Source organism: Primulina tabacum, chromosome 15 (genome assembly GCF_025594145.1).
Source record: "Primulina tabacum isolate GXHZ01 chromosome 15, ASM2559414v2, whole genome shotgun sequence".
In the NCBI taxonomy this organism is placed as follows: Eukaryota; Viridiplantae; Streptophyta; class Magnoliopsida; order Lamiales; family Gesneriaceae; genus Primulina; species Primulina tabacum.
In genome coordinates this window covers 34,495,058-34,521,876 of record NC_134564.1, presented here as the reverse complement: position 1 = coordinate 34,521,876, position 26,819 = coordinate 34,495,058, and the positions used below count along the sequence as shown (strand labels likewise).

Genomic DNA, 26,819 nt, shown 5'->3' with positions numbered 1-26,819 from the left:
GTAGACACATGATACATAGAAATAATATCGTCGTGGATAGCATCACATACATAATGACAATCAACTTCAATATGCTTTGTACGCTCATGAAAGACAGGATTTTGAGCAATGTAGAGTGCCGACTGACTATCACAGTATAAGCGCATGGTTGTCGAATGTACGACACCCAAACTTGAAAGCAAAGCTTTGAGCCATTTCAACTCTGAAGTGACTGCGGCCATGGAGCGATACTCGGCTTCTGCAGAAGACCGGCACACCGTATGTTGTTTCTTGGTTTTCCAAGAAATCGGAGAAGATCCGAGAAACACTATCCAACCAGTAAGAGACCGTCTAGTCAAAGGACACGTAGCCCAATCTGAATCACACCAACCTGTTAGAGATAACTCACAATCGGTGCGAAGAAGAATGTGTGAGGGCACGTTATCCTAATAACGATTTATTAGCATGCAATCATGATTAATCAGTAAACAGCGGAAAAGTGAGTTAAAAATTTGCGTTTGGGCCTATAAAAATTTTGGCATGACCTTCCCGTAAATAGGACATACCAGAAAATCAAATACTCAAAATAAACAACTTGTGCCCTCAATAAACACAACAGCATACACACTGTGCCAGCCAAACACGATCATGACATATACAAGCCAAAATATCATAGAGTCGACAAGGCTCGATAATACCATAATACAATCCTCCAAATATATACATATAGTATCTGGGAGACAGCAACACCACGCAGTACCTAAATACAACTGCGTCTACTCTCAAGGAGCTCCGGTGCTTCCTGAGGCTTCCTCTCGAGCGCCTGAGGTCGAACCACATGTACCACCTGTCATGTCCACACACAAAAGACACGACAGCCCCCTCTCGGGGGTCAGTAACCCCAGTACGAGACATCAAGAAACCACGATATATGACATATAAATGCAATCATGCCATGCATGAATGCAATGCATGAATAGGTGCAAGATATCAGGATATCAGGAGTCAAATGATCGATATCAACAATCATACATATATGCTCGAGCTGGTCCACGACTCAGCGGATCGTGCCTGGGATATGGCCCAGCCTCGAAGCCAGCAACTACCTAAGCCGGACCGAATCAAGGTAGCCAAACATCTCCAGTACACCATATCATATCATATATATAACTGATCTCAACCGAAATATAACTGGATCTCAATAACAGATATGCTCAATATGATATGTTCAGTGGTATTGATGTGTCTAACCAAAATAAAATGTGTGTGAACCAAAAGAAATATTTTATTTTATTTTGCACATCAATTACCAACTGATAATATGCGAGTCAGCATATAATATCACATAAATCAGCAAATAGCAAATAAATCATACACAGGATCATCAGATGCCTCTGTCAGACATCGTGAAAAATAACTGATCTCTACGTACCTCAACTAATTTACCAGTAATTTAAATCCTCAAGAAAGTCCTGGAATTGCCAACTCAGACAAATCACCTGAATATTAATTTAAATGGTCTTATTATCATATAAAAATTCCACAACCATTTAAATTCACTAAAAATCCAATTTCAACAATTTAGGTATTTTAAATTTCTAAAAATTCCAATATTTGACTAAAATGTCTAAAATCATCATTTCTATTTTATCGTCGCAAAGCATCGAACTAGCTGATGCTCGATTTATAGCCTCACTAATTCGAAAATATGTACTTAAATATTCTGAAAATCGCTAACATATTTCTAAAATTTGATCGATACCTCGATTCAACTCAAAGTTTGTACCTACATCCAAAAATATAATCAATATCAATATTGATATCAAATTTAACCAAAAATTGGAGCAACCCTTAAACAATTTCTGGAATCATAGTTTATACCTTAATATATATACCAAAACGAAGCCTATGACCCAGAGAACAAAAGCCCTCAATAAATTTCCGAACTCCGGCGACGTACGACAACGATTTAACGAAGAAACGGGCGACGAGTTTCCGACGGGTTTTTGAAAAATGTCGAGAAACACTTCAATATGGATACCAAAACGTAGCTCTCGTCGAGAGATTTCCAACCATATATTACTTTAATTTTTCGGCGACCGGTGACGGAGATACGGTCAATAAAATCAGATGAAAATTGTGAAGAAATGTAAGAACAGAAGCTACGGGTGAATGAGGGAGAATTGCGCAGTTTCTGAGGAAGAATTCAGGGTGATGATGGTGATTATCTTATTTTATATATATATCATATTAATATTATAAGTCCATGTTTATCTTTTATCTTTTCGGGGTTCACAATTTGACCCGATCTATTTTATTTCAACTCTCGTGTGCTATAAAATTTAAAATATGCATTTTAATATCGTCTATAAACCGATATTTTCTAATACATATTTTAAACATACTATTTAATTATTTGGCTTAATTATTTTAAATTCCTCAATTTAAAATAATTAATCTTAATTATCGCCAAATAACATATAATTAAATCGGGTCATTACAGAATGCCTTGACCCGACACCCTTTAAGGTAACGGACCGTACGGAGCGCCGCATCCCAATGATCCTGACGAGGGTGTTGCATAAACTGAGCCAAGATATGAACTGTATAAACCAAGTCAGGACGGGTGGAGGATAAGTAAATGAGACGACCCACAAGTCATATATACCTGTCAGGATCAGCGAGCGAAGGGCCTTTGGCGAGAGCCAATGTGTGATTCTGCTCAACTGGGAAAGCCAACGGGACGTGACCCCAATAAGCCAGTTTCAGCAATAATATCAAGAGTGTATTTTCGTTGACACAAGAAGATGCCCTCTGAATTACGAGCAACCTCAATACCAAGAAAATACTTTAGGACACCCAAATCTTTCATATGGAAACACTCATGCAAATATGCCTTGAAATGGTCAATAGCGGAAGTATCATTACCAGAAATGATGAGATCATCAACATACACAAGAACATTAAGTTGAACCGATCCCTGATGTAGAGTAAACAGAGAATAATCTGAATAAGATTGAAGGAAACCATAGGTCTTCAAAGAAGCAGCTAACTTAGCAAACCAACACCGCGGAGCCTGTCATAGACCATACAAAAACTTCTTAAGACGACACACTAAGCCAGAAGTGCGAATGTTGAAGCCAGGAGGAAGTTTCATGTAAACTTCTTCATCAAGATCACCATGCAGAAACGCATTATGAACATCCATCTGATGCAAAGTCCAATTCTTGACCGCTGCAACTGCTAAGAAGGCACGAACAGTGACCATTTTCGCAACTGGAGCAAAAATTTCGTTATAATCAACCCCCTCAACTTGACGATTGCCAAAAACAACCAGACGGGCCTTAAGACGCTCTATTTGCCCATCTGCATGGTATTTAATTTTGTATACCCATTTAGAACCAAGAGCCTTTTTATAAGGAGGCAAAACTGTCATTTCCCAAGTGCCATTAGATTCTAAAGCAGCAATTTCTTTCTGCATAGCCTCGCGCCAACCTTCATGTTGCATAGCTTCTGTAAAAGAACGAGGCTCAATGCCCTCAGTGATAGCTGCAAGAAAAGCGCGGTGTCGTGGAGAAAACTTATTACAATTCACATAATGTGCTATAGGATAAGAAGTACCTGAGGAGCTAGTAGAGGACGGTGAATACTCAGATGGACTCGAAGTTTGAACAGTGTGGGTAACAAAGTCACGGAGAAGAACAGAGGGACGCTTATCCCGCAACCCGCGCCCCAAGGCATCGACACATGCAGGAGGAGACGGAAGTGCAGGGGGCATGAGAGGCAATGTGGGTTCCAATACAGTATCAGTCCCAATCGCAGGGGCTGCGGGGTCATCAACCAAAACAGACTCCAAGTCATCCAAAAGATCAACATCAATCCCCACATTAGAATCAGGCGGCGACGAGGAATAAGCGGGCACTTGAGAATGTAGAAACAGTCTGGTAGGGAAATTCATTTTCATGAAACTTTACATCTCTGGAAACAAAGATGTCACCTGTCTGAATGTCATACAATTTCCACCCTTTCCTCCCATGTGGATAACCAATAAAAACACACTTCCTACTTCGAGGAGCAAATTTATTACCTTTGGCCTTTTGATGGTGTGCAAAAGCTAAACAACCAAAAACCTTAAGTTCATCAAAATCAGGTGCCTTGCCAAAGAGAATTTCAAAAGGATTTTTATTTTGGAGCAAGCCAGACGGAGTTCTGTTAATGAGAAACACCGCACCAAGCACACATTCCCCCCAAAAGGTAATAGGAAGATTGCCTTGAAACATCAAAGTACGACCCACATTAAGAATATGTTGATGTTTGTGTTCCACACGACCATTTTGTTGAGGAGTCCCAACGCAAGAGGTTTGAAAAATAATGCCATGTGTATCAAAATAATCCAACATACATTTAAACTCCGTACCATTGTCACTCCGTATTAATTTGACATGTGTTTCAAACTGGCGGGCAATCATAGAAAAAAACGAACAAAAAACTTGATAAACTTGTGTTTTTGAACGCAATAAATAAACCCATACAGCTCTTGAAAAATCATCCACCAAAGTCAAAAAATAATGTGCTCCACATGAAGAGGGTATAGTATTCGGGCCCCATAAATCACAGTGAATGAGTTCAAAAATTCGGCTGGCTTTACTATCACTAACAGGGAAACTATCACGTTTATGTTTTGCTTGAGGACAAACATCACATGCTTTATTCAATTTCTTTCTAGATGTACTGGAAGAAATAGCCGGAACTAACTTGACTACTCTATCTGACGGATGCCCCAGACGACGGTGCCACAACTCAAAATCCGAAATCTCTGGAACCGTTACCACACACACTGTAGGAATCCGCCGAAAATAATAGAGTCCATCCTTACGTTCACCGGCTCCAATCACACTCCTCGAGCGTAGGTCCTGTATAGCACATAAAGAATCAGTGAATTGTAAAAGACATTTAGAATCATCAATTAGTTGTGATACCGAGATTAAGTTGAAATGGAACTGTGGTACAAATAAAACATTCTCAAGTATCAACCCATCAGTCAACAAAACGCGGCCAGCCTTAGTAGCAATGGCATGCGCGCCGTTAGGTAACCCAACAGAACATTGTGGAATATGATGAGTGTCTGTCAAACATGATTCAGTGCCAGTAACATGGTGAGAAGCACCAGTATCAATAATCCAGGAAAAGGAAGAGAGCTCACCCATCATCTGATCATGCTGGTGATTATTTATCATATTTAATAAAATCTGAACATGTTCCGGTTTTAAATCATGCATAGAGAAGCCAGGAGACTCATGATTGAATCCACTGAATCGCTCCCCCCACCTGCCACATCATTGGAAGTCATGACCATGGCAGCCGCGGCTTTGGGTCGACCACGAGGAGCATTTGGAGGAGCCGCAAGAGGTGGTTGTGCGTTGGGCCGTGCACGGCCTTGGACTCCACGGTTCCGATCTTCCCACCAATCCGGATATCCATGAATTTTGAAACAAGAATCGTTATCATGACCCGGTCGCTTACAAGCAGAACAATACAATTTGGATTTATCGAGACGGGTAAAACGAGCCTTGGGTAGTTGGGATGTGCAGTTTGGAGAGCAAACGCATGGATTTTCTCCTTGTCCGCTCTATCTCGAGCAATACCCCGAGACTTTTCTTCCTGTAGGCATGCTTGATACACACGATCGAGATCAAGTAAAGGAGAAGTGGACAACAAATTAGAGCGTACCGTTGCATAAAACTCATCGTTAGTACCAATGAGAAATTGATGGAGTTTCTCCTCCTCCCAATCCGCAGCGAATCGACCAGCAACATCACAGGTACAATTACCACATTCACAAGCATGGAGAGGCTTGAGACGATCCAATTATCTTGGGTCTGGAGATCAACCTGGAAATATGATCACCCACGTGATCCTCTCTACTGAAAATTATATTGCCTGGGCTCGTGCAATTAAGCTGTCTTTGAAAGCTCGTCGAAAGTTTGTGTTTGTTGATGGGACAATCACCAAACCAACGGAGAAGAAGAAACAACTCGATTGGGACATTATCAATTCTATGCTTGTCTCATGGATCATGCGGACTCTTGAATTCGAGACTAACATAACGATATCAGAGTTGGTCACAAGTAAAAACATCGCTGATAAAAAAAACCTTTGTGTTCAAGTATCGAGAACAAATAAGATAGATGTATGAAGTTACACTTACAATGGGTTCCCTCAACTTGACTTTTTTAAAAAACAAGCGAAGTAATTACTAAAATATCGATGATCAAGAAACATTTTATGCCATTTTTTTTACCGCTATGTTAAATTTCTTATTTTCTAAGTAAATATTTAACAATTTATCGTCGAATATAATTTAAAAAAAATTTATATTCTGTTAAACTCAGAGATCAGAACATGATTCTTTAAACATTGAACACATGGTATCGTGTCGAGTAACATGCAGGACGTTCAGTTTTAAGGAAATTATGGAGGGATTTGACTTTTAATTAACCAATACTAAAAAAATAGGTTTCTGGTGAGACGGTCTCACGAAACTTTATTATTGAGATGAGTCAATCATACTGATATTCACAATAAAAAGTAATACTCTTAGCACAAAAAATAATACTTTTCATGGATGACCCAAATAAGAGATCCGTCTCACAAAATACGACCCGTAAAATCGTCTTACACAAATTTTTGTACATGCTAATTGCTAATTATTCACCCAATTTTTCTATTACACAGTTTCGAAAATGGCATACATATTTGTGCCACAGATCACCTAGTACGGAAACATTATTTGAAATATTATATATATAAAGATTCCACAAGTTGAAAATATTCATAACTATGTCTATATTTTAAAAAAAATTTGGGGTTACAATAATTATTTCTACTGAGAATCCAACTGCATGATATGTTTGTGTCCAGTATATATGTAAATATGATCACTAAGACCATTCATATTCGCTAGTCTTGAATTTCTTAAAAAAATTAGTTTATTTATTTTAAATAGGGGACAATGAAAGATTATCTATACAATAGTCTACTCACTCTAATCACATGAGATTGTTAATCTTGATTGGATACACTTCTTTCTTCAAATATATAAACTATACTTTGTACCAAATATGTAATCTAGTTATTACATTTAATATTATATTTTTTTAAATAATAAATCTCTATTAATTAAGCCTTGAGACAGTATGCAAACTATTTCTTGTAAAATTTATTTTTTAAATAGTATTCTTAATATGAAAACAAAAAAATATCATATAATTAAGTAGGAAGAGAGTATAAAGAAAATAGTTTCTATGGATACACTCCGATGAATTATCTTAATGGTTACGACGTTAATGCCCCCCTTGTGATTAATCTATACTCGGCAGTCAAGTATGAAGTCAGTCATGGAAAGAAGATAAAAGTTACATCTGATATCATCATTTTCTTAATTGGGGACACTTTTTCAATCGCAGTAAGAGCCACATATGCTATTAGTCTCGCTTGCATTTTACTATCAGGGAGGCTAGCTTCCAGCTGCATGGGTCCATCGAGAAAAGTAGGAAGAAAAGCAGCCAATACGACCTGAAAATTGGACGTTGATTGATATATGTTGTATGTAAGCAATTTAGAGATGCCACAAGAGCGTACGAACTAATACCTCAACAACTAGCTTCCCTATCTAAAGGAGTTTCTGATGTTGGAGAAGGTGGAGAATTGCTGACTTCCTCTCTGGCATCAATCAACATAGCAATGACCTCTCGCATTGTTGGCCTGTTGAGAGGCGACGTGCTGGTACAAAACAAAGCGATCTTCAGAACCAGAGACATCTCCTCGACTGTTCTTTTGGCACTAAGATCAATTCGTTGGTCATATATGTGAGGTTCTATCTCTAGTTTTTGAAGAGATCTCCTCACCATTGTTACCAGGTCGCCTCCTTGATCCAGCGGTTGAACTGGAGATTTACCAGTGAGTAATTCCAATAGAACCACCCCAAAACTGTATATATCACACTTCTCTGTCACTTTCATGGTGTACGCGTATTCTGAAATGAGGAGAAATGGTAACTCAAGTTAATGAATATTAGTTTTGTCTAATGCTACCCATGCATGTATAGAAAACTTTATCAAATAAGTTCTCACCGGGAGCAATGTAGCCATATGAACCCGCTACAGCAGATAAAGACTTCGACAAGGGGAAATCGACCATCTTAGCTAAGCCAAAATCTCCAACATGTGCCTCCAAATGTTCATCCAGTAAGATGTTGTTCGATTTTATGTCACGATGTATAATTTGAGGCTTACAATCATGGTGGAGATAGCATAATCCCTCGGCAGCCCCAAGAGCTATTTTGTATCGTGCATTCCAGTCAAGCATACCTGCCATTTCATTCCCATGTAGTATCTCTCCGAGGCTTCCATTTGCCATGTACTCGTACAAGATAAGATTGCTATCTTGATGGTAGCAAAAGCCATATAATTTCACTATGTTTTTGTGCCTTATCTTCCCAAGAGTTGATATTTCAGCACGAAAACTGTTGTCTGAACTTGCTCCTTCACCGTAGGCCTTCAACTTTTTAACTGCAATTACTTGACCATTTCCCATTACTGCTCTGTATACAGTTCCACATGCTCCTTTTCCTATAATTGCCGTATCTGAAAAGTTCCCTGTTGCCTCTACAAGATCATGATAATTGAAACCTTCTTTGGGAAAGTAGTAGCTACCTAACTCATCGCTCTTCAGTTGGTCTTCAAGTGAAGCAAAAGCAGATTTATGTCGTTTCATCTGCCAACATACTCCAACAATGAAAATCAACGAGATCAGTCCGATACAGAGTGAGACAACGGTGATTATTTTTTCTTTATAAGAACCCTTCTTGAACCAGCTTGATCTTGAAGGAACTGATGAACTTTGAAATGAATGGCAGTGATTCGAACCTAATATGCATAGCCCCTTGTTTCCCATAAAATTACTCTGGTCCATCCTCTTGAATACTAGAGTTGTTGGCACCATTCCAACTAGATTGTTATTCGAAAGGTTGCATATCCAGAGGCTGCGCATCCCCCCTACCACGTTAGGAATTTCACCACTAAGCTGGTTATCATTCAAGAAAAGTGATTCAAGCATCTGCAGGTCACCCAGACTACTTGGAATTGAGCCAGTGAGATTGTTATGGCTGATATTGAGAGCAATTTGAAGAGAAGTAAGTCGTCCTAGCTCAATAGGAATAACCCCTGAAAACAAGTTTCCTCCCATTTGCAATTCGGTTAACCTAACAAGGCTCCCTAAAGTTGCAGGAATTGCACCTGTGAATCCATTATCAGATAACTTCAGCAACTCCAGTTTCACCAACATTCCAAGTTCATCTGGAACAGATCCAATAAAGAAATTGTTACTTAGATCGAGCCTTTCGAGCTTCACACAGTTACCCAACTCTTGGGGTATACTGCCAAATAGCTGGTTCCAAGATACATTAAAGGCGGCAAGCTTGACAAGATTTCCTACTTCAGGAGGAATGTACCCGATAAAGTGGTTATGTGACAGAAGCAGTCTCTCTAGATTCCTGGAATTCCTTATTTCTGAAGGTATTAGTCCCGAGAATCTATTATGATACAGCTCAAGGGCAGAAAGGTTCTGAAGTTTCGTGTATTCAACAGAAAGGCTCCCTGTAAGCAAGTTGTCTCCCAGCATTAGCTGCTCAAGAGACTTGCAAGTTTTTAGGCCATGGGGAACGTTTCCAGACAACTTGTTCGATCCCAGGCTAAGAAAAGTCAATTTCTGAAACCTACAAATTTGTGCGGGTATGTTGCCTACAAGATTATTCTTGGAAAGATCAAGAACGGAGAGGTTGCTAAAAGCTCCAATAAACGGGGGAATTATGCCACCAAGCTGATTGTGAAACAGTTGAAAGTCTTTCAAGAATGGGAGATTTTGCAATGCTGAAGGGTATTGAACCAGTTAAATTATTCATGGACAGGTCTAATTTTGCCAGCTGCTTCAACTGCCCTAACTCGGTCGGAATATTTCCTTGGAGGAAGTTCTCGAAAAGATAGAGTAAACGGAGATTAGACATCTGACCCAAAAATTTTGGGATGAATCCCATCAAACGGTTCTCGGAAAGATCAATCTCAACGGCATTTGAACAATTGGATAACTCTGGGGGAATGGTTCCATTCAACTGATTAGTGTAAAGGTACAGTCTTTTTAACTGAGCCAATTTCCCAATCTCTTTCGGGATAATTCCAGTAAACTTATTCCCATGCAGAGCTAGTAACTCCAAGCTAGTGAAATTACCAATCTCAGGAGGAATTTCACCAGAAAGAAGATTGTTCCAAAGAATCAAGGAGGTAAGATTCTCAAGCTTTTGCAGCTCAATAGGGAAACCACCATCTAGCCTGTTTTCAGCCAAGCCTAACACAGCCAAACTCTCACATTCACTTATTTCAGTGGGAACGGGACCTGATAAAAAATTTCTACCAGCCCTGATAATCCAAAGATTTTTCAGTTTGCCAATGGATGAAGGGATAACCCCCGTTAAATTATTATTATATATCACAAGCTCCTCAAGTGACATCATGTTTCCAATTTCATGTGGGATTTCTCCAAACATATAATTCTCACACAGATAGAGCATTCTAAGAGAGCTAATATTGCATAGTTGGAGAGGGAATGGATTATACAACCGATTTGTGCAAAGATCTAAAACCTTAAGATTATGAAAGGAATTGAAATCATCAGGGACTGGGCCGGATATGAAGTTTTTCGACATGTTCAGTTCGATCAAGAATGGGAGTTGACAAATGCTTGAAGATAAACTCCCAGATAAATTCAGGCCACTAAGATGTACGGAGATTACCTTAGAATCTAAGCTACACCCAATACCTGTCCAATTGCAAGGACTAGAATCCAAAGCATTCCAATTTTGAAGATTAAGATAAGGATCACTAAGGTATTTTTTGAACTCCAAAAGAATAGTTCCCTCGTCATTCAATGATTGAACCAAAACAATTGTACAACAGAATAGTAATGTCCAATGCCAAATCTTTTGGTCTCCCATTATTGACAGAAAAATACGAGGGAATTTAACAAGAAAATAATATCAGCACAAAACATACAAGCCCATTAAGCAAGATCAATTTTTCAGTCCCGTGAGGCCGTGTAACAGTCATATATTAGAAAGAGGGACCTTTCAATATGGAAAGAAGAAAAAAAGATAAAGGTAGAAGAAAAAAATGGATGTCTAGATAACTTACAGGTACACAGGCAATAGCAACCAATTTCGGAAGTGATCAAATAGTTGCTCAAAAATTCTTCGCCAGATTACAGCATATCTTACTTAAGGTTGATCGCTGAAGAATTGATGAAGTAGGGATGATTCCAACAAATCTAAAGATAAAATTTCATGCAGGAGATCAAGAAACTAATACAGAGAAAAAGGATTTATTTCTAGCCTACTCGATTCTAGAAATGTTGAGACTAAATAAATAAAAATAAAGGGAAACAAAGGTCCTAACACAGATAGGGATGTGTCATGTTTGTGCGTGGGCTATATCGTTTGACAGAGGGGAAGAAAAAAATGTGAAAAAAGGAGGTGACTGATTGACAAGGCAAGAAGCTGGAAATGAACCATGAAGGTCACAATCCAAAACAAGGGCACACAATGAAAGAGTCAACCATAACTTTACAGTAGTGATCTCAGTGAAATTGAGTTATGTGCTGCATGTGATCAATTCTTAGTGCTGTGCTCTGAAACTCCACAACCATTTTCTTCTTTTTTCCTCCTTTTTCTTGTTCTCAAGATCATCATTTCTCTCTATTATTGGATGCAATATGTGATGGGGAAAAAATATATGTTGCTTTATACTATGTATGTGTCAATTGTAGGCAGCGATGGAGATGGGACTTGGGAATACTAGGATTACAATCTTTGCCGTTGTTTCTGTACCTAATAGTAGGAGTAAAAATTTGACTGAATAAATTGTGCACTTTCATTCTCTTTTTCTAGATGGGCTCTCTCTTATTTTGTTGTTTTCTTTGCTTTTTGAAGCTGCTGATAATAAATGGCACAAAATGTGATGATTTACAGGTAGACTAAGAGTAGGTGGCTCTCCTTAGTGGATGAATGAATTGGAGTTATCTTTCATTTCATCTATTCTATTTCTTTCCCACTTTTATGACTTTAGTTTGGTATTGTGCTTGGCAACCTTGGATAATGCTGCAGCACCAGAAATATTGTCAGCCTCCATGTGCCAACTTTTCTATCGATCTAAATACTTTGGTCACAAAATTCATTGCTAATCATATAATATCACCTAGTAATTGATGTTATTTCATTTCAATAACTTCAAATGTCCGACTGATGAGAATTTGTCACACTCTTATAATAAAAGCTAACAATTTCTAATAAAGATAAGGAAATGAGACAACGCTAATAACATGATAAAGTGCTAAAATATGATGCAACTGTAGACCTAATAAACGCAACTTTGCATTTTTATTGGACGGCTTATAAAATGTCTCTGCAGTTGAGTTCTTCTAAAAATACCTTTCCTCCTCACGAAAACCCATATCAAATTTCTTCATATTAAGCAAAAAATTCACTGAATTCACAATAAGATATGAAAACAAATCGTGCAAAATCTAATATTCACAACTCCTACAATACAAATCCTCTAAATCCCGCAATTTTTTGAGGACTCAAGAGTGTGAATTACCGTGTAAGGGAAACGAAACGAATATGAATACAGAAAGTCAAGGAGGATTTGGCCAACAAAAGCACTACAATAAACCCGAATGTGAACATCTGGTAAAGTTGCATCGATGCGATTTGCGAGGAGAATCCGATCCGTGCTGAAAACAGAGACCAAAAGGTTTCTCTTCAAAGTTCACTCTCTAAGCTTATTCCGCGCAATATGTCCGCTCCTAAGGTCGCAGTGTTCTATGACGCTCGTCCTCCCAAAACTGTGGACGATGATCAGTGCTGCCTGTGAGCTCGATATCGATTGTGGTTCTTGTTTCAATTGCCATATAACACTAAAATATATATTCAAATTATTGTTTAATCTTCTTTATAAAAAAAAAATCATTGTTTAATCTCATTTATAGTGTTGCGGTGCCCTCGTCACTCAAATAATTTTGGGAAGACTTGTTTTTAAATCTCACCAATACAGTTTATATTTGTATTTAGTTCCAATAATATGAAGAAAAACTGAATCTCCAACATTCTTACCCGTGAGTTCATTTGCACGAAATCTGAATTGGAGATTTTCCACGAATCCACTGCCATTTTACACTTGTAAATGATTCTTGAAGAAGATCTTTCGTTCAATTTGGAAATTGTTTTGCAACCGGAACACTAACTAGAAAGCAGAAAGGTTCGATAAAAGACAAGCTGTTTTCGCATTGCGTAGCTTGATTGATGAAGATGCAAACGAAATCTATACTGCGACCATTTTTTTATATATTTAATTTCTCTAAATCAATTCTTTTGTGCATGCTCTGAAGCTCGATAAATTAATAAATAAAGGAAGCTAATTGGGTACTTAGTGGGAAGGTGAAAGATCACGTAAAAACCTTCGAATTCGTCTGAAACGCTTCGTCTCCATTCATGTCAGCGTCCTTTCACGAGGGCTTTCATGTTAAATATTTTCCATGAAGTGCAAGGTTGCTGGACCAGCAGAAGCCGCCATCGTTTCGCGTAAAAAATATAATAAAATTTAATGAAATTTTTTCTGCAACCCATCTCAATGTATTTCCTGGGTCCGTAAAAAATCTCTCTTTTGTGCTTTTGGCATGGATGACAATTGCGACTACATGCATACATGCGTTATTTTTTGTAACCTCGGAGGATGTTCCTTTGCGCCAGAAATGGCATAATGTTGCGAATGATACAAGGCGACCTGCCTCTCAAAGTGGGTAGTTTTCAACTGCGTCGCCTACTCTGGTTCCTGCTAGGCTGCAACGCAAAGGCCAGTTTCGCGTGTATTTGCTTGGAGATTGAATGAGCTCATCCTAGGAGTTAACGACTTCGTAACTTCCCAGATTTACTAGTTTACATTTTCCAAAATCATTGATTGTTTCCTGTTCGTGTGATTTTTCCTTGTTTCTGATCTTGGACACTAGTTAATTCTTCCAGTGCCCTGTAGTCCAAGATGGCATGTCATAAGAAGAAGACAGAGTTGATATTTTAAAAAAATTCAGAGGTCGTGACACGTAAAGAGATGCTCAAACTCATCATGCATCATAATTATTGACATATTACCAAAAATAGTACTTGGTATGAATTTAATTTTTATACATATATACGTGTATATGCATCATGAATGAGTTGAAAAAAACGAGTAGAAAGAGGGAAGATTACGAAGAGAGACTGTGAAGCACAAACGTAGCGTGTGGCAGAAATTTGGCCTGACAGGATTTGGTTTCGAATTCTTTCCTCCAAATACTCATCCTCAATTTTGTGCCACTCCTTCTATGAACCTCACCCAATTTGTCTTCATCGTCATATTATCTAAAATTGTCGTGAATTATATATAATTATTTATCGGTGTTTTCCTTGGTTCTCTTTCAAGCTTATCTAGTACTACTGTGCTAGAGTTCCCTTATTTGGTTACCTTGCAGTCACTCATCTCATTACTGTTGTGTCTCGAGGTTTGTTTATGCTTATCTTTCTCCTCTCTTTCTCTCTTCTTTCATTTACAGAATGTTTAATTCTATTTCGACTTGTGGGTTTTTGCTGAAATGGTTCTTTCTTGGAGAAGTGATTAGTGTTCTATTTTGTTTAAGTTCTGGTTTTGGAGATTTATAAGTTCAAGAATTTGATTCTTGTCGGATTAAGTTACTTATCTCTTGTGAACATCTGGGCTTCTTGTCTGGATTGAGCTTGGTGTATTTACTTTTGTCAGTTTCTTGTTTGATTTGAGCAATTCCAGTTTAAAAATCGGTGCCTGTGTCGTTGTTTTTGGCAATCATGAATGATAAGAGATGCTTGCCACTTTAACCAGTTAATTGAGATGTGAGATATCACAGTTTTCAGATGCTTGAGTATTAAATTTATGCCTTATTAGACACAATGAGGCTTATGAATTTTGAAGAACAAATTCTGGTTTCATGTACATTTTTTTGCCGCAATGAGGCTTATGAATTTTCAAGATCAAATTCTGTTTTTGCATGTACATTTTTTTGCCGCTTTTGACGGTCATGAGGAAGCCAGGGAGAAGATTTTAATCACTCTAATAAAAACGGACACAATATCGATGATCTGATATGTATTTGGTTTCCATTTTTTGATCAAGATCTTGAAGGGGACTTGTGACATTCATCATCCACCGAGATGGAAGAGATAACAAATGTAACCGAATATCAGGCTATTGCCAAGCAAAAGTTGCCGAAAATGGTGTACGACTACTATGCATCAGGTGCCGAGGACCAGTGGACTCTGGCTGAGAACAGAAATGCCTTCTCAAGAATTCTGTATGTTGCTTCATATCACCTATGAAAGGGCCATATACGACCAACTTTCGAGTTTTTTCGTTCTTTTTTCTTTTTTATTTGCTTTTAGTGAAATGGTAACTTCCTGTATGAGACACCATTAACCTAAATACAGGTTCCGGCCCCGAATTCTCATTGATGTATCCAAGATTGACATGGCTACTACTGTTTTGGGCTTCAAGATTTCAATGCCCATCATGATTGCCCCAACTGCTATGCAAAAAATGGCTCACCCTGAAGGTAAGCATTATGTACTGCAATTTATGATCAATCCTGATTGTAGTAATTTCTTTCATATAATGGACAATTCATTATGGAAAGTACTTTGAGGTATGTGATTCGAAGATTTTTCATTTTGTCTTTAACTTGTTCATGAACGAGGTGTTTCTAGAGACACGATATATATTGGCGAAGTTGATGTTCAGGTGATTTTAATTTTTCGGAATCCTGATGATCACAAGCTTGTTTCAATCTTGACCAATTTGATGCTCGGTGATTTTACTTTTCTGAATCCTGATTATCACCGTCTTATTGGCATTTACACGGATTAGGTGCTAGCTCAACCGCATTTCCCACGTATGTACCTTCATTTAGCCGTGAATGGGTGCTGATAGCATGGTTATTCGTTATGCAGGAGAATACGCAACCGCTAGAGCTGCATCATCAGCTGGAACAATCATGGTTTGGTTTCTCTCTCGTATCAAGTTCTATCGAAATTTTCTACGACTGTTTTCTGCACAGCAGGACATGATGATATTATGTTCGAACATGATTTTTAAATCCTATAAACTTGAGAAACATTCTTTACAACCTCAGGCATGATGTATTTTTAACGAAAATGTGATACTAATTGGGTTAAATAGCATGAAAACACTGCCGTAATGCTGCTTTTTGTTTAGAAACAAAGTCACATTCTGTCGGAAAACTTGGGAAACAATCCCTGATAATACCATGTAAGAGTAATTTGACCAGTTGGCAAAGATATATGTTTCCCATTGCACACCAAGTTTTCGTTTATTTCAATGAGAAAATATGTGATCACTTATGCATCATGATTTTTATGTCAGACGTTGTCTTCATGGGCCACATCAAGTGTTGAAGAAGTTGCTTCAACCGGACCCGGCATAAGATTCTTTCAGCTCTATGTAAGTTTGAACTTGCAATTCAAGATTTTCCCAATCCGCTTTCATATGAGTTATACATACTACTTTTGCTTTCAGGTTTATAAGGACAGGAATGTTGTGGCTCAACTGGTGCGAAGAGCAGAAAGGGCAGGTTTTAAGGCCATAGCACTTACGGTGGATACTCCAAGATTGGGACGCAGAGAATCTGATATTAAGAACAGGTTGGAGCTTTAACCTGAACATGATAATTAACAGAAGCATAAAGGCTATGAGCTTTGGTGTCTCACAAGAATCTTTATTTTTCTATGTTATACAGATTTACTTTGCCACCTTTTCTGACATTGAAGAATTTCGAAGGTTTGGATCTTGGGAAGATGGACAAAGTAAGTGGCACAATGGCATTGTTTTGCTAGCCCACATGCTTTATTGATGAGTTTTAAGTGTTGACGTCAGCTCTCATTCTGTGGTGTAGTCTGATGACTCTGGTTTAGCTTCATATGTTGCTGGCCAAATTGATCGATCTTTGAGCTGGAAGGTAAGCTAAATCACTATCGATCCTTGTCCTAAAATCCTGGTGGGATGCATAGGTCGAGTTATAGTCAAAAGACTCGAAACATAGCATTTGAATAAGTAGTTTTCCTGTTTGTAACAGTTCTAGTTTTTAGCACATTTACAGAGCTCGGGTTTGCATCGTTCAACTTTGAACAAACACATATAATAGGATTGCTTCCCCTTTGAATATTGACAGGATGTGAAGTGGCTACAAACCATTACCTCGTTGCCTATTCTGGTTAAGGGTGTACTCACTGCTGAGGACAGTAAGAAACTTCGAAATCTTGATCATTCTCTTCATCCAATCAATACTCATTCATAACAAAATTTTCTTACTCTCAATTCACAGCAAGGATCGCAATTCAGAGTGGAGCAGCTGGTATTATCGTATCCAATCATGGTGCTCGCCAACTTGATTACGTCCCTTCCACTATCATGGCTCTGGAAGAGGTATCCTGTTTTACGAGGCCTCATGACCCATCTGTGTTTTCCTAATCATCTGTTGCATTTTCAGGTCGTGAAAGCCGCACAAGGACGGTTGCCAGTTTTCTTGGATGGAGGCGTTAGGCGTGGAACAGACGTCTTCAAGGCCTTAGCATTGGGAGCCTCTGGCATCTTTGTAAGTAGCACAATCTACAAAAACCAAGAATATGAACTTTCTTGGCCTAATATCAAAAGTGTCTTTGTATGATTCTAAGATATTTTTTTGGGCTCGTCTCAGATTGGTCGACCTGTAGTTTTTGCGTTGGCAGCCGATGGAGAAGCCGGTGTTAGAAAGGTGCTCCAAATGCTGCGTGATGAGTTTGAGCTGACTATGGCTTTGTCTGGTTGTCGTTCACTCAGTGAGATAACCCGTAATCACATCTTCACGGAGTGGGATGCCCCTCGTGCTCTTCTAGCTCCCAGGTTGTAGAACTGTGGGCTCCATACTTGGGCAACTGCCTCCCCCCAGTGGTAGTTTAATATTTCATCATACTATATGTTCTCAAGAGCCCCACTTGGATTGCTCATTTTGCATAAATACTGAAAGTAATGTACTTAATGAACTATGGATCGATTTATTTCTACTGAAAGGTTTTCACAGTTGCTCTACTTCTTTCTCGTATTATTCAGCATTGGTTTCCCCTAGTTTGATTTTTTTTTTACCATCACCGTGATTAATTATCCTAACATTACCATGTCAACTTGCTCGGTTACACCGATAGGTGTATTATTTTCATATATTAAAACATAAATTATAATTTTTAATCTATCATGATTTCATTATATGTTTTGGATCGAAAAGATAAACTTCAGTGATTATGGTAGTTTTAAAAGATGAAATTTAGTCATTTTCTTTTGTGATATACGTTATTGTTTCATAGAATAAAAAAGTGAGAGACCAGAATTCATAATTAAACTAGTACAATTGAATTTAACAAAAAAATTGAATCGTAACAACTAGAGCAATATTATTAGTTGAATCATTCAAATTGAAATATCTATTTATATATTATTAAAATTGAAGATGATTTAAAATAATTAGCTTTGATGTTTATTATAAACCAAATATGCATATCTTCTCAAATTGTTTTATTTAATAAATATTAATAAATTTATATAGCAATCTACAATTATCAAATCCTAATAAAATATTTCTTAATATTTAACTATATTTTGAGTTATTAAATAAGTTATATCATTCGTAACATTATATATATATATATATATAGAACTGCTACGCTACACACCATGAGTGTGTACCATGATGGACGCCGCCCCAACCCATATGTATGAAACTTTTACCAAGGTATGCTTCGTATCTCGTGGATTTTACAATGGTTTTTTTAGATTAGGGCTTCTAACCTTACATTTACAGTATCTGCAATTCCATATTTATAGAAGAATGAGGTTCAAGATTTGTGTTGCAATTACAGAAGAACATAGCTTATAAATTTGTGTTTTAATTACATAGAAACAAAGCTTACGACATTTTATTTGTGCGTAAAAGATGGATACGTTATTTTCAATTACTTTTCCCCAAATCTTTCTTGTTGTTAGTTCACCTATTCATATTTGTGTTCATTTTCTAGAATAGTGTGTTGAATTTGTGTTCATTTTCAAGATGTCCTCATCTCATTTTACGATTGTGATAACAACTTTAATATTAAAAAATTTTGGTTAACATTGAACTAATTATTGCTCATATCAAGAAATGATAACTATTTAGTTCTCAGTCGGCAAAATGTGTGAAATGAAATTAAGTCAAAATTTGACAATAAAATTTCGTTTGTATTAAAATATATTAAAAAATAAAATATTTTTAATTTCCTTTAATTTATTTAGACAAACTATCGATACTATAGGATTTATAATTATCATCACTAATTATGATAGTATTTTCTATTAAGTCAAAGAAATTTGCTGTATAAAATCATCATATTTTTCTAAATTGTGTGTTTTTCATTTTTTCTCTAAGCAATGGAAGAAAATAGTGGTGATGATCAGCTATTCATTCCCCAAGTTTTTTTTTTTTTTTTTTTAATTCATTCCCCAAGTTGCAGATGATCGAAAATCGAAAATCGGGATGAAATTCGCATCATTGGATGATGCATTTTCATACTATAACCAATATGCACGAGAAGTCGGGTTTAGCGCGAGAATGAGCAATGGTAATAAACAAAAGATGACAAATGAAGTTGTCTGGAAAAAATTTTTATGCTTTAAAGAAGGCCATACAGATGAACTCCACCGGATGAAACATGTAAAAGATGATCAACCGAAACAGGAAAGAGCGCGTGGTGAAGTTAGAACTGGATGTAAGTCAAAGATTACATTTGTCAAGGAACAAACTGGTCCTAATTGGGTTGTCAGTACCTTCATGAAAGTCCATAATCATCCACTTTCGACTCCTTCAAAGGTGCATTTGCTACGCTCACATCGAAATGTCTCAGTATCAAAGAAAGCATTGATTCAACAATTTTCAGAAGCCAATGTACCGATTTGTCAACAAATGCGATTATTGAAAATAGAGTATGGAGGGCCTGAGCATGTAGGTTGCACAGAGAAAGATATTAGAAACTGTGAGAAAATTGTAAGAGATGAACAAAAAGGTATTGATGCTGAAACACTAATTGAGTTCTTTGCATCTGAGAAAGACAAGTGTTCAGCTTTTTTCTTTGATTATGAGACTGATTTGGATAATAGATTTAGTAGGTGTTTTAGGGCAGATCCTGTATCAATGATGACAAACAGTGTATTTGGTGATGTAGTGGTGTTTGATACGACATATAACACTAACAAATATGGTATGATTTTCGCACCATTTGTAGGAGTTAACAATCATCATCAGACAATCGTTTTTGGTTGCGGATTTCTAAGTGACGAGAAGACTGAGTCTTTTGTTTGGTTATTTAACAAGTTCATAGAAGCCATGCCTAAAGGTGCACCAGACGTGATCATTACTGACCAGGATCCTGCTATGACAAAGGCCATTGCACAAGTTTTCCCACAAGTAGTGCATCGATATTGTTTGTGGCATATACTGAACAAATTTTCAGATAAATTAAATCCTGTGACTTTTCGTGACTACTATCAAAGCATAAAGAACGTCATTCAAAATTCTACAATACCTGATGAATTTGATAAGTCTTGGGAAGATGTTATAAAGTGTGCTAATTTGGAAAAAAATGATTGGTTGTTATTGATGTATGAATTACGACAGAAGTGGGTGCCAGCATATTTTAACAATGTATTTTGTGCTGGAATCTCAAGTAGTCAGAGATCTGAAAGTTCACATGCATTTTTCAAGAAGTACGTCTCTAATAAGAACTCATTGATGGATTTTACCACCCGTTTCAATAGGGCACTCCGACATCAAAGGCACAATGAGTTAGTTGCTGACCATATTGATTTGAATGAGTGTCCCAAAATTAAGTCAAAGAGGCCAATGGAAACTCAAATGGTCAAGGTGTACACGAAAAGAAAATGGTTAGAGTTTCAAAGTGAAATAAAGAGAGTGATGGTTATTTTCTGCAACAAACGTCTGAAGGAGTTGAATTAGTGGTTTACAATGTGATGAATTTTCAAAGTTGTTCTTCCTCCAAACCAAGGGTGCTCACTCATAATAAACTGATGGACTCCATATCATGTAGTTGTATGAAATTTGAGTTCGATGGCGTTCCATGCAGACATATGTTAGCTTTTTTCGTATTAGCCAAGTGTATCAATTGCCTAATAAGTATATACTGAAACGATGGACACGAGTTGCAAAGGTTGATGCCATGTATTTCAAGACTGAGCAAAATAGCATCGATGATCCAGAAAAGAGTTTGATGTCAAGACACTCGAGGTTATCTTATAAAGCTTCCGTAGCAATTGATAATGCGTCGTTGACTGATGAGGGGACAAACTTCTTGGATAAACAATTAGATTATATTTTAAGCAAAATTAAAGAGATAAACACTAGTAAAACTTTCAACAGTGAAAGTCAAAAGAAGAGAACCATGGATGTGGTCTTTGGTATTATTGATCATTCTGAAATAAGAGCAAAGGGGTGTGGGAAGAGATTGAAATCATCAAAGGAGAAGTCAATCTCAAAGGCCAGACTATGTCGTGGATGTGGGAGTCGAGGTGTGTCTCATGACAAGCGCAATTGTCCAATTTTGCATAACGGGTATGTGTTAATTAATATTGTGTGTATTTTATAAATTTTTTACAAATCAAATAATTTCATTTATTTTGTAAATATGACGATGTGTCGTTTACTAGATCAACTATACATGATCATGATAACAACGATGACAACATAAATGAAGAAGAATTTGCATCAATGGCTGGTACTTTAAATGTTTAATTTTTTTAAACAATAGTGTTATGAGAGATTGATGTTAAGAATTGTATTTATTATTGCAGGTTCTAACAACATGCGAACAACTGGAACACAGTTGGATTAATGAATTAAGTTCATTTATGCAATGAAATGTCCTTTTTGTTTTTCATTTAGTAATCTTTTGGTGCATCGTGTTATTCTTTTTTTCATTTAGTTCCACCTATGAGATTGTTAAGTTCTTTATTTTTTGGTATTTATTTATTTGATTTTCAGGATTTTTTTCTATTAGTTTTGTTGTTTTTTATAGCTTCAATCATAAAGAACTTGTGTGATAGATGCAAAGCTCATGTTAATTTGGTATTTTTTTAGTTTTTTGAAATCTGATGATTTTAGTAATTGTAATTTTTAAAAAACAAAAAAAAATTATGGTGTGGGCTGGCGGCGGCACCCACAAAGCTCATGTCTAATTTGTCAATTTTGTAGAGTTTTTAAATTTAATGCTAGCTGTAATTTTAATTTTTAAAAAACAAAAAAAAAATGAAAAATGATGTAGGGTTGGGGCGGCACCCATCATGGTAAACACTCATGGTGTGTAACGTAGCAGTTCTCACATATATATATATATATATATATTGTAAAAAATGGTTTGGTTGTAACAAATTCGTATATATATATTGTAAAAATGGTTTGGTTGCAAAAATGCAAGAGTGATTTAGTTTGTTAATTACTTGGCTGGCGTGCGACGGTTAACCCAATTAAACGCGCTCAGTGAAATAAATCGGGAACAAGAAAAACGGGTGTGTCCTCTTTGGTTTCATCGCCATTGCCACCCATTCGCATCGCATCTGTTTCTCTATCTCCGTCCCAACTTTCCCTTATTATAGAAGAACTTTCTCTTCGACCGCACCAGTTGACCCATTTTCTTTTTCCTTTCTTTCACGCTTTCGTACAAACGTATACCCCGCATCTCGTACAAGAATAATGGCCGTCATGTTACAATCAGGTGGGATGGCATCAGTCTCGGCTACCTTCCCAGACCTCTCCAATAAACTGTCTATAAATTATGTTCCAGGTGTTGTATTCTTGACTTTGTTTTTTAATATGTTGAATCATGGATGCTGAATAAATCCAAGAATTTGTTGAAATGGTTACAAAGATTAGATTTTGAAGGCAACTGTTGCGGGAAATTATGTGTTACTCAGCTTTTTTGACTCATTCCGCGGCTTTGTAATTTCTTTTGATCTCTTTATTAAAAGTTTCTTTTGGGTCCCGCGTGATTTTACTATAACTGTATTTCATGATTATATACCTGCTGCCTTGTTTTTCAGTATCTACGTTATATTGAAGGAGCCCAATTTTTTTAATTTGTTTTATTAGTTATCAGATCTGATGCAAGCCCAGTCTCGGGTTGGATTCGGGGAACCCGCAAGGCAGGAAAAATCACTGCTAAAGCAGTTGCGGTCAGTGTGCTGTCACACCATCTTATAATGAAATTTCTGTGGCTGTTGCTTACCGAAATTTGTCATTAACTTTGTTTATTGTTTCTGGGTCTCAGGCACCGGCGGAAAATGCTGCGTCAGCAGCTTCAAAAACTGGGTAAATCTATGGATATTAAACTTTGATTCTCAGTTCTTTTTTGGGTTTATCCTCGTTTGCTGGCTGTAGGAAGTATACCCTTGTTGATTTGCTGATGACGATTTAATGGTTTGATAACCAATGTATTTTTGTGTTGGTTTAGCTATATCAGTTGTTTATTTCTGAAAGAGATTTACCATCTTTCATTTTTTTTCGTTCTGACACGTAGAGTATGATTGGTTGGACATTTGGTTTTGCATTGCTATAAAATTATGGAGAACTGTCTGATTTTATTATGTCCATCCCCTTTATTTTTCCTGAACGGTTGAGTGACTTTTATGATACCTGGGGAGTCGATAAAAGTTAAACGTGGATGTCATTCTAGGAAGACAGTTTTAAAATCTTTAAAAATTAATGTTTTTGAATTATCCCTGGAGCATGCAAAACACTGAGAAAAAGAACACATGCAAAACACATCAATATAAAGTTCTTATGTTCATAATTAAAGTGTAAAGTTCTTATGTTCATAATTAAAGTGTTTAAAGAAAAATGAAATTCAAAAAGTTATGGATAATTGAAATTTTACAAATTTATTAACAGTGAGTAAAACAATGGGAAAATTGAAATTGATCAAGCCTGTATGGGTATGCGCTTATGTTATTCTTTCATGAAAAAAGAAACTCAGAGCTTTCTTCGAGGATGCACGATGATACATCAGAGCCAAAAGTGGATTGATATCTCATTTACGGGTTTACACATGAAGCTGAACTTGTAGTTGACCTTAATTCTCCTTGGAAAGGAGAGGAACTGTTTTGGTCTGGCTTGAAGGTAGCAGTGATGTGGTTGGGATGTTTAACTATTATGTGTCTCATATATTCTGTTGGAATTCTTGATATACGATTGCTCTATGATATTCGTTGATGTTATATACCAAAGCATCGTGCGAAGAAAATTTCTAAGAACATAAAATATTTTCTGTTGGAATTCTTAATATATGATAGCCCTATGATATTCGTTGATGTTATATACCAAAGCAATATTGTGCGAAGAAAATTTCAAATGACATAAAACTGAGTGTATATCATGTAAAAAATTCGGCAGGTCATCTATGTTTCCATATTAATATTTCATTGATCCAATATCTTTACGTGTTCAGGCATGAACTTCTGCTGTTTGAAGCTCTTAGAGAAGGACTAATGGAAGAAATGGAAAGAGATCCTCGAGTTTGTGTCATGGGTGAAGACGTGGGCCATTATGGAGGTTCTTATAAGGTCACCAAGGACCTTGCTGAGAAATTTGGAGATCTGAGGGTTCTTGATACACCAATCGCTGAGAATTCTTTCACAGGCATGGCTGTTGGAGCAGCCATGACAGGCCTGAGACCAGTTGTTGAAGGCATGAACATGGGATTTCTTCTATTGGCCTTCAACCAAATATCTGACAACTGTGGCATGCTTCACTATACTTCAGGTGGGCAGTTCACAATTCCAACTGTGATTCGTGGACCAGGAGGTGTTGGGCGCCAACTTGGGGCAGAGCACTCGCAGAGGCTTGAGTCCTATTTCCAGTCAATTCCTGGAATACAGATGGTTGCCTGTTCAACCCCATACAACGCCAAAGGTCTTATGAAAGCTGCCATTCGTAGTGAGAACCCTGTGGTCCTGTTCGAACACGTGCTTCTTTACAACCTGAAGGAGAGAATTCCGGACGAAGAATACGTGCTTTCACTGGAAGAGGCTGAACTGGTGAGACCCGGTGAGCATGTTACAATCTTAACATACTCTCGGATGAGATACCATGTGATGCAAGCAGCGAAGACTCTTGTCAACATAGGGTATGATCCTGAAGTGATTGACATAAGGTCGTTGAAACCCTTTGATCTCTACACCATTGGGAACTCTGTGAAGAAAACCCACCGAGTGCTTATAGTTGAGGAATGCATGAGGACAGGTGGTATCGGGGCCAGCCTTACTGCAGCTATAAATGAGAATTTCCATGATTATTTGGATGCCCCAATCGTTTGCCTTTCCTCACAGGATGTACCCACTCCTTATGCTGGCACTTTGGAGGAATGGACCGTGGTTCAACCGCCGCAGATTGTAACTGCAGTTGAGCAGCTTTGTCAATAGCTTTTTGCTGCAGTAGTGGTGAGTTCCTGTCAAGATTTAGTTTCAATCTTCACCGTCTTGGTTATTGCTATTGTCTCAGCGATATTCGCTTACTATCAGCGTCGTCATGCACTTTTTCTTTCAAATCTTTGGTGCCTGAGTTAACCAATTTTTCTGTCGTTGCATTTGCTTTGGTTCTTGGGTATCTCGAATATGGATAGCATCATAGTATTGACGGAAGGAGGTATATGTATTGTGGTTCGAATTCAATGTTTTTATTATTTTTCTTTTGCTCTTGATTTCTTTTCTCTGTGATAGTAAAATGTGCAGTGTTCAGCTACTTCTTGGGCCCTGATGGACCCGATATCATTTTATTCGTCAACATACATGGCACAAAAATATTTCAACTTTTAAAATAATTATCCTCACTTATGGATGACAATGAGATGGGGACGGGGACGGAAACGGGTTTGCCATCCTCATCTCCATCCTCGAATTCTATCTTCACCTCCATATCTACTATGTTCTTCATTCTCATTTCAAAAATATTAATTAGGTAAAATGAGGACGGGTTCGGAGTTTTTCCCGAATCAAAACTTTTATTAGTAATAATATTAATACTAATAATATTATTATTTTATTATTAATATTATTTTCCGAACGGATTCAGGAATGAGGATAGTAATATCATATATGTCCCTAACTCGAACCCGAGAAAATCGGAGATCCCGTCCTCTTTTCGGGTTTTCTCTGTGGGGTCCCGAACCCATGAGAAAAGTTGTCATCTCTATCCTTGCTATGTCATCAAATAATTGCAGTTAATTTATCTTAAATATATTATTTACATAATGATATTTGAATATTAGTTTGGAAAAATTTTCAAATAATCAAAATTAATATAGTAACTGCATAATATAATATAATATAATATAATACATGTGATATTAAAAAAGAAGAAAATGGAGTAATCATTCCTTCGACCAGAGAATTATAGTAGAAGGATTCCACGTTTACCTAGTATAAAAGCGTTATTAAATTTAAATTTTTATATCAGACACTATGTATCTATAAAATATGATATAATAATATAATAAAAAATTGTATACTTCTTTGCTCAATATCACGTGGGTGACTCCAGCAATAACGTCAAGTAAAGATGTCTATATGCTATTTTTCACGACTTAATGATAT

At 37.1% G+C, this 26,819-nt stretch overlaps 4 protein-coding genes across 4 annotated transcripts; 3 read left to right on the top strand and 1 right to left on the bottom strand.

Moving 5' to 3' along the window:
* Positions 1-7,266: 7,266 nt before the first annotated feature.
* Positions 7,267-12,665, bottom strand: LOC142527852 (uncharacterized). The gene is given in 4 exon segments (XM_075632829.1): positions 7,267-7,554; positions 7,631-8,014; positions 8,112-9,915; positions 9,917-12,665. Coding segments are annotated over 3 exon segments (3,297 nt in total). The 5' UTR covers positions 11,027-12,665; the 3' UTR covers positions 7,267-7,554; position 7,631.
* Positions 12,666-14,420: 1,755 nt separating this feature from the next.
* LOC142526390 (glycolate oxidase 1) lies at positions 14,421-18,227 on the top strand. The gene is made up of 12 exons (XM_075630752.1): positions 14,421-14,619; positions 15,264-15,441; positions 15,575-15,699; positions 16,094-16,140; positions 16,527-16,604; positions 16,680-16,804; positions 16,900-16,966; positions 17,056-17,118; positions 17,332-17,401; positions 17,485-17,585; positions 17,650-17,754; positions 17,857-18,227. The coding sequence occupies exons 2-12, from the start codon at positions 15,302-15,304 to the stop codon at positions 18,046-18,048; spliced, it is 1,113 nt and encodes a 370-aa protein (XP_075486867.1). The 5' UTR covers positions 14,421-14,619; positions 15,264-15,301; the 3' UTR covers positions 18,049-18,227.
* Positions 18,228-19,701: 1,474 nt separating this feature from the next.
* Positions 19,702-21,177, top strand: LOC142526121 (protein FAR1-RELATED SEQUENCE 5-like). Its single transcript, XM_075630383.1, has one exon. It carries the CDS (start codon positions 19,702-19,704, stop codon positions 21,175-21,177), a length of 1,476 nt encoding a protein of 491 aa, XP_075486498.1.
* A 1,497-nt stretch (positions 21,178-22,674) lies between these two features.
* On the top strand, positions 22,675-25,951 carry LOC142527152 (pyruvate dehydrogenase E1 component subunit beta-like). The gene is made up of 4 exons (XM_075631877.1): positions 22,675-23,017; positions 23,323-23,405; positions 23,501-23,541; positions 24,677-25,951. The coding sequence occupies exons 1-4, from the start codon at positions 22,927-22,929 to the stop codon at positions 25,647-25,649; spliced, it is 1,188 nt and encodes a 395-aa protein (XP_075487992.1). The 5' UTR covers positions 22,675-22,926; the 3' UTR covers positions 25,650-25,951.
* The last annotated feature ends 868 nt before the right edge of the window (positions 25,952-26,819 follow it).